The sequence below is a fragment of the Phyllopteryx taeniolatus genome, chromosome 8 (genome assembly GCF_024500385.1).
Source record: "Phyllopteryx taeniolatus isolate TA_2022b chromosome 8, UOR_Ptae_1.2, whole genome shotgun sequence".
NCBI lineage: Eukaryota > Metazoa > Chordata > Actinopteri > Syngnathiformes > Syngnathidae > Phyllopteryx > Phyllopteryx taeniolatus.
The window spans coordinates 6,797,267-6,805,825 of record NC_084509.1 but is presented as its reverse complement, the minus strand read 5'-3'; the positions used below and the strand labels follow the sequence as shown (position 1 = coordinate 6,805,825).

At 40.4% G+C, this 8,559-nt stretch overlaps 1 protein-coding gene across 2 annotated transcripts; it reads left to right on the top strand.

The window, feature by feature from the left end:
* Window positions 1-383: 383 nt before the first annotated feature.
* Window positions 384-8,242, top strand: serpinh1b (serpin peptidase inhibitor, clade H (heat shock protein 47), member 1b). Of its 2 annotated transcripts, XM_061782175.1 has the most exons (8): window positions 384-501; window positions 956-987; window positions 1,487-1,630; window positions 1,711-1,903; window positions 3,471-3,741; window positions 5,397-5,495; window positions 5,579-5,811; window positions 6,881-8,242. In XM_061782175.1, the coding sequence occupies exons 3-8, from the start codon at window positions 1,512-1,514 to the stop codon at window positions 7,181-7,183; spliced, it is 1,218 nt and encodes a 405-aa protein (XP_061638159.1). In that variant the 5' UTR covers window positions 384-501; window positions 956-987; window positions 1,487-1,511; the 3' UTR covers window positions 7,184-8,242. The 2 variants fall into 2 exon arrangements, with proteins under 2 accessions (XP_061638159.1, XP_061638158.1); XM_061782174.1 differs by lacking the exon at window positions 956-987.
* Window positions 8,243-8,559: the final 317 nt, after the last annotated feature.

Sequence of the window (8,559 nt, the reverse complement as noted above, 5' to 3'; positions counted from 1 at the left end):
TTTACTTGCACACAAATGTACTGGAGGAAGGTTATGGCAATTTCAGAAGGGCAGAACACTCAGACTATAAAAATGGCAAGATACACAAACCATATGCAATATGTATAATGGTGACTGATTTTTATACAAATACAAAATTGGCCATTTTAAACATGATGAAACCGAAGTTAGAGATTGAGTCAGAAAGCCATGCATTATGACCTAAAATAGTCTTGTAAGTACTTCTTTGCACTCTAAACTACAACTGACCCCAAATCAGATTTCTCACTCAAGACTGTACACTTGCAAAAAGTTTATGAACTGACCCCAGATCAGTTGACTGCCTCTGCATTCCAAAGGGGGATGTCCCGCCTCCCACTGTCCCAACAAAACCTATTTGAATATCCCATTCCCACTTCGAGAAAGTTCTTTCTCTGCGGGTATATAGAGAGGGAGTTTTTGCCTGAGCTGAACTATCCACAGGACACAGCTGAGAGGAGAAACCCTGCAGATCTTTGCCAGGTAAGGCTGAGAAGATAGGATATCTTTGTTTGCAGGATGGAATGCAGGGAGTACTTGAATAAGGCTTCTTTGTTTCACTGTTTTAAAGTCACAGCACCTCATTTTGGCTATTTTTGCAGTTGCTGTTTAATTTTTTTTTAAATTTTACTCTCTTCAAATGTAAATGCAACTATTCCGTGCAATCAATAAATTGGAAAGAATCTGTTTATACACCAATTTTGCAACAAAATCTGCATTAAAGTTTTTTTTTAAGCTTTAATCCATAAGCAATCAGGTTCACAGTCACCCTTTGGAAACACGTTGCATAAATGTGGCACAGCTGAATTCCAGTTTTTTTTTTTTCCATGAGGAAAAAAAACAACTTTTTGAAGTCTAAAAGGCAGTCAAAAGTTGACACAGTCATGTTTTACTGCCACCTTTATGGGGATTATTACATACACCTCTTGTCTTTCAGAATGAAAATCACAGACATCAAAAGATCTCAAGGTATATAATTAAAAAAAATGTGTGTGAAAGTAATGTCATCTGATTTTTGCAGTATCCCAACTTTACCAGTACTGAGACATCCTGTGTTTTATTCACAATGGAGAAAAGGAAGTTTGAAAAGATGTCTGAGTCGTGGAATAAAAAAATTTAAATAGGCAGTTGGGAGTGGTTAGACTGAAGGTTTAAAAAAAACAAACGTATCTTCTCCAAACAAAATGCAGACTGGCAACATTATACATAACAGAGAACAGAGAGGGATCAGATTACATCTTGGTGCAAATTTTGAGGCGGCGGCAGCTCCAAATCCTGCTGCTGACGTGGCGAGCAACATGTCTGCTCGATGGAATTCCTCCTCCTGCCTTCGTCTGACGACAAGACTCGCATTTTCCTCTCATTTAATACTGATGAATAATTCTCTCAGTTGGAAGATGGAATAAAAGACACTGGATTTGATTCACATCTAAACTTAACAGGCACTAAACTTGTTGTTTGTTTTCAGGCTGTTACAGTTACAGACAAACAGGATGTGGGTGAGCAACCTCGTAGCTCTTTGCCTGCTGGCATTCACGGCCTCTGCTGAGGACAAGAAGCTGAGCGGCCATGCTTCCACAATGGCCGACAACAGCGCCCGCCTGGCCTTTAGGTCAGTGGGCACGACAATCAATTGGAGTCCTAATTCATCTACATTTTGTGACGAACAATCCCTCATCTTCTTCTCCGCAGCCTCTACCACAACATGGCAAAGGCGAAAGAGACGGAGAACATCCTGATCTCGCCTGTGGTGCTTGCCTCCTCACTGGGAATGGTTGCCCTTGGCAGTAAATCATCCACCGCCTCGCAGGTCAAAACCCTGTTGCGTGCGGATAAACTCAAGGACGAGCATCTGCACGCGGGCCTAGCTGAGCTGCTCTCAGAGGTGCGACAAGCAATGTTTGATTTCCTAAGCATACGTGATTATCAAGGGTATCAAACTCAAGGCCTGGAGGCCAATTGAGGCCCGTGGGACAATATTTTGCAGCTCCCTATTTAACATAAAAGTTTAGCGTTAGTGCGGCCAACGCAGTTTTTGCCAGGTTGTTGGATAATCAATTATAAGATACCATAGCTCAGGCTCATTACAGCTTTTGTGTTTTTTGTCAACAAGTAAGCCAAAGTGAATTAGCAATGTGAGTCACTTGGTTGAAATGTAATTCTGAAGTGACACCAAGTAAAAGGAGAATACTTCCTGTCACCTAGTCCCAGTCATGTCTTTCTCAAAACCTTCCGTTAAGAGAAAGGTTGGTAAAGAGCACAGCCAATTTCAGGAAAAGTGGGAGACGGAATGTTTTTTTGTTCAGCACAAGGGCACCGTGATGTTTTTTTTTAATAGATGTGCTGTATGCAAAATAGGGAGATTAGAGGCATGACCAGGTCACCAATCTTGTTCGAAACTGTTAATAATAAAGATTGAGAAAATTGGATTAGTTGTACTGTTTAATGAATACTTGAAACCCTGAGTTTGAGACTCTTGCTTTATATAGACAAATAGATTGGGAAAGACCTCACAACTTAAAAACTTGAGATCTGTTTAAGCCACGCCCCCTTAAACATCCCAAGTGGTGATGTCAAAGGCCAAAACAAAGCCTCTTGAAACATTCACTGTATTATTAAATTCTTATGCACAAGTAATTAAATACTTGTAATATGGGCATGACAGTAACAATGCATTAATGAGACTGCAGTTATATGTTATGCTACATTGATTGTATGTTGTACAAGAAGTTGGGCATAGCTGAAGTGCATTTTGGGTACCACTATTGTTTTTTTGTTGATTTTGTTTTTTTGTTTAAATCGCACAAATGTTCATCCATCATTATCCTCATTAGGGTAGCGGGTAAGCTGCTGGAGCCTATCCCAGCTATCATCGGGCAGGAGGCAGGGTACACCCTGAACCGGTTGCCAGCCAATCGCAGGGCACATATAAACAAACATTCGCACTCACACCTACGGGCAATTTAGAGTCTTCAATGAACCTACCATGCATGTTTTTGGAATGTGGGAGGAAACCGGAGTGCCCGGAGAAAACCCACGCAGGCACAGGGAGAACATGCAAACTCCACACAGGAGTTGAACCCCAGTCCTCAGAACTGTGAGGCAGACGCTCTAACCAGTCGTTCACCGTGCCCCCCCTTGAATGCGTGCTTCAAAATTGCACAATTTGGGAAAGACCTTTTTCGGTTCCCCACTGCTCAAAGTAAGGTCCATAAAGGCATTGGTAGATGAGTTTCATGCAGAAGAACTTCACAGCCCTGACCTCAACCATATCCGCAAGTTCTCTCATTTAAAGTCACCTCATTAATGTTACAACAATTCCTAGATACTATATATGTCAAAATCTTGGACAACTAGAAAGTCCTACTAAAAATGGTTTGCGACCAAATCACACTGCTTTAGTCCATTTAGTATACCCTACGTGATATAGTTGCTATGTGGTCCATCCACAGGTGAGCGACGCCAAAACGCGCAACACCACGTGGAAGATTAACAACCGCCTGTATGGACCCAGCTCAGTGGCCTTCGCCGACGACTTCGTGAAGACCAGTAAGAAGCACTACAACTACGACCATTCCAAAATAAACTTCCGTGACAAGAGGAGCGCCGTGAACTCCATCAACGAGTGGGCGGCCAAGTCGACTGGCGGGAAGCTGCCCGAGATCACCAAGGAGGTGGTGAACACCGATGGGGCCATGATTGTCAACGCTATGTTCTTCAAGCGTAAGTATTATTTACCTTAACCAAGGTCCTGCTTTCATTGTTTCTTGAAACTCTTACATTTTAGTGACGCTCTGGATAAAGTGTTAACCTTTTACGGCAGTGATTCTCAAAATGATGTACGCAAGCTCCCTGCAGTGGCACGCAAAGAGTCACGGAATTAAATATGAAAACTTTGCATAATGTTAAAGTCCGTACAGGTCAATATAGTGGTGCCTTGATATACGAGTGACCCGACTTGCGAGTTTTTCACGATACAAGCTGTCGTTCGGATGATTTTTTGCTTGGGCCCGCAAGAAAAATTTCAGATACCAACACTGTATGGGCAGTTAACGTAACTCAACTAATTTCACAAGAAGATGCAGTTTGGCAAATTTGATGGAATTTTACAGAGAAAATTATTGTCGTTAACCCTAAACCTGCAGCTGGGATAGGCTCCAGCACATGCGTGAACCTCATGACGATAAGTAGTAGAGGAAATGGATGGACGGACATTGCAGACTTAAAAAAAACTTTTGTAAGGTCATTCATTACAAGTCCTTTTAAAAAAAAAAAAAAAAACAACAACTTTTGTAACTTTTTCGAAATGTTTAATTATTATAACCATATATATTTTTAAGGATGTACCGGTAAAATAGACATGTTCATTTATCATCATAACTAATACTCTAAGTACTCATTATAAACATTTACTGTTTATGCTTATGACTCTGAGTTATATAGTTCTCCTGCATTATAATGGGACTTTGATGGCCATTTTTGACTTAAGGTACCAAATATGGTTATAGATAAGCTATAGATAAAAGATAAGCTAACATAAGATGATTTTATTGATCCTCAGAAGAGAAATTCAAGGTTTACAGGGTAAAGCATCCCATAGCACACAGCAGATTGTTCACAAAAATCAATAGAAATGTGCAATAAAAAGCTGTTATATACAGCGACTAGGGCTGTCAATCGATCATTTTTTTTAAAGCAGATTAATCACATCTTTGAATTTTGATTAATCGCTATTAATCACAGGCTCCAAATATACCACACATAGTACCACATTTAGCTTTGAGATGGTGTTTTAAACTTTTGCTTCGATGAAAAGAGAGTTCAGTGCTGCACTAATTGCAAATTCCCTTTGTTTATTTCGGAAGTCCTGTAGGCGTGACTTTTGAAGCAAAATTTGCCATCGAGCACACCAGTCGGTGTCTCCTTAACTCATCTTTGCACTAGCGTAAGCGTTGACCTGATCACTTACCTTATAGCAACCTGCAACGCATTTCAGATATCCATCTGCGGTTAAGGTAATGGAGCATAAATGGACATAATAAATTGCGTGATTAATCAGAGTTAATGCATGATTAATGCAATATATTTTGTGTGATTAATCATGAGTTAATGCTTTAAATCCGACAGCCCTAACAGTGACTTTAGTTTGTTGTTTTGTTGTTTTAATTTAACATTTTTAAAATGGGTACCATTGCTTTTTGGAACTTTATTTATTCATTTATTTTTTGGTAAATACTATACACGGTATACCATACATATTCATGACTAAATCCGTATGGGCGGCTATGAAGGTGTACAGTATGTTGACGAGTGCAGCTCAAGTTCATGATGGAAACTCAAAAGCCCTCAAACTAAGTGGGTTGTCTTTTCTCTCACAGCTCACTGGGATCAGAAGTTCCACGAAAAGATGGTGGACAACCGTGGTTTCCTGGTGACTCGCTCTTTCACTCTTTCAGTTCCCATGATGCACCGCACAGGTACATTTCCTCAATTATTTCTCTTTTACGGTGTCACATTTTGAAGACGAGAGATCCGATCGCTCTGTCCCGCTGTTCCTCAGGTCTGTACGACTTCTACGAAGACAAGCAGAACAGTCTCTACATTATGGACATGCCTCTGGGCCAGAAGCAGGCTTCCATGATCCTCATCATGCCCTACCATCTGGAGCCCCTGGGGCGCCTGGAAAAACTGTTGACTAGGACACAGGTGGACGCTTGGCTCAGCAAGATGGAGAACAGGGCCGTGGCCATCTCATTGCCCAAAATGTCTTTGGAAGTCAGCCACAACCTGCAGGTAAGACGAGGAATCATCATGTGAAAGTGTGAAGAAGCCAATGGCTTTTCCTTCCCTTGTTTGGCTGTCAACCACTTTGTAATGCGCATGACAGTGAACCTACATATATTCGCACTTCTAAATTTATGAATTTTAGGGGGAACCTATCTGTTATTTGCACTACTGTTATTGCTTTGGTGCCATCTAGAAGCATCTTGTTGCTGAAGTGAATTGAGGAGTTTCATTTAGACAAAAGCCTCATCGCAGCTATTGGCAATTATAGTGCAGTATTATAAACCTTTTTTAGGTGGGCATTAATTATTGGTGGAATTTTTCTGTTAGCGATAGAGCTCGAAATAAAGCGTTATTCTCAACTATGTACGGCTTTTATTATTTAGAAACAGAGCTTCACAGTGGAACATAATCTATCGATCCATTTTCTATAGCCCTTGTCCTCAATAAGGTTGTGGGTGAGCTGGAGCCTGTCCCAGCTGAGCTTGGGCGAGAGACAGGGTATTGTACACTCTAGACTGGTTGCCAGTCAATCTCAGGGCACATATAGACAAAAATAAAACATTTACATTCAATTGACAATTCAGAGTTATCAATGACTAACATGCGCATTTTTGGAATGTGGGAGAAAGCCAGTTGAGCAGGAGAAAACCCATGCAACCACAGGGAGGTAACGTAAACGCCCCAGAGAAGGAACGGCCAAAGCAGAGATTCAATCTCTGAACCTCTGAACTGTGAGGCCGACATGCTTACCACTACTACAGTACCATGCTGCCGGAAGACCATCATTTCTGTAAATTAACTCGTATTCCCATCATAAAACCTTCAGTAACTCAAGGCAATGTTTTAAGTACAGTAACATTTTCAACATACCTAACTGTCATAGAAGTTTAAAGAGAAGGTAACCAAAATAAAACACAACTAAATAAGGTAAAACTACTTACCCTTTAAGACGCTTGATAGCCACAAAGGCGTGTGTGAGGAAAGGCTGCATAAATACACATTTAATGTTTAATAAAATAAACAGCTATTAATTTTACGCTCTATAAAGTGCCCTCGTCTCCCTCGTTCTCTGCAGAAACATCTGGCTGAGCTCGGCCTGACGGAGGCGGTGGACAAGGCCAAGGCGGACCTGTCCAACATCTCCGGAAAGAAGGATCTGTACCTCTCCGACTTCTTCCACGCATCCGCCCTGGAGCTGAACACCGAAGGCAACCCGTTCGACAAAAGCATCTTCGGCACCGACAAGCTGAGGGATCCTCACCTTTTCTATGTGGACCACCCTTTCATTTTCCTCGTGAAGGACAACAAGACGAAGTCCATCCTGTACATTGGCCGTGTGGTTCGACCCAATGGAGACAAGATGCGCGACGAGCTGTAATGGTAATGTCAGGAGTAGCTTTATTTTGTGAAACTATGTCAAGAAAACTGTTTTTTTTCCCCTTTCTAATGTTACCTCAGGAACACATTCCATAAAGGCAGACTGTGGACTGAATATCTGAACTTTTGAGACACACTCCCTTGATTTGAACATTTTTCTCCAAATATGAGCCTTACTGAGATTTTTCTTGCTTATATTAAGTGTGCCTTCTCTCTCTCTCTCTCTCTCTCTCTCTCTCTCTCTCTCTCTCTCTCTCTCGCAGAGTGTTAATAATGCCAGCATAGGTCAAGCAATGATCCATTGGTGCTTTCCTGCATTATCTTTAATGTTTAAAGATCTTGTTTGGCAGTACTTACTAAAAAAAAAAAAAAAAAAAAAAAACAACCCCCCAAAAAAACAGCACAACCTGTTTATTGCAGTCCACAAATCCGCTGTTGGAATTGTGTTATTATGAACAAATGTCATTTTTTGTCAATAAAAAATAGAAAATTATAACAAATGTGACTTTTGTAATTTTGCTATAACAATGAAGAGATCACAATCTTTCAAGTGGACAATTATTCCCATGTTAGTGATGGATGTGGTGGTGTGACCCCCATGGATAATCTGCTAAAGTCAGCTATCCCAAGAATGTCAGGCTTGACTTGTTCAACCACTGCTAGACAAAATAAAAGTCTTTGGGAGATATCCTGCACAAAGGAGAGGCTGGGTTGAAATCGGAGTGCAGGGTCTTCATGGTGAGTTGGGAACTCCGGGGGCTAATTCGTATGCTTGTAAAACATTAAAAACTAATTTCCAGCTTCCTGTCTCATTAACACTACATATTGACTTCATATTTTGACTTTTGAAACATCAATGTAAACCAACAAAATGCAAAAATATGCAAAACTCCTGTAAAGTGGAATGAGTGCCACCCTATGTAAGAAACAAACAAATGACAAATATTTTGTACAACCCTATATTTTAATGTCACATTTCTCCTCATGTACACTATACTATTGTGCTGTTGTGTTAACTTACAAGAAAATTAACAACGTATAAAATGCTTTTTTTTCCTTATCCAATTTGGCTCATGAATAATTATGAACAACATCAGTTTTTTCTCTCTCCATAAATAATCATTTAAATAAACGTGTTTGGCTATGGTATTTAAATACATGTCAACTAGTAGTGTTATGTAGAAGGATTCAGCTAAACAAAATGATGTTAATAGTATTGCGTAGCAGTAACCAGTAGTAAATTGTTCCTGGGGCGAGTGGGGCCCACCAGATCCAGCAGATGGTGCTGTAGTGAAAATAATAGTACTGTATTATGTGTTTTATATTTAATACAGAGTCGGGATTCATCTTTCTATCCATTTTGTATAGTGCTTGTCC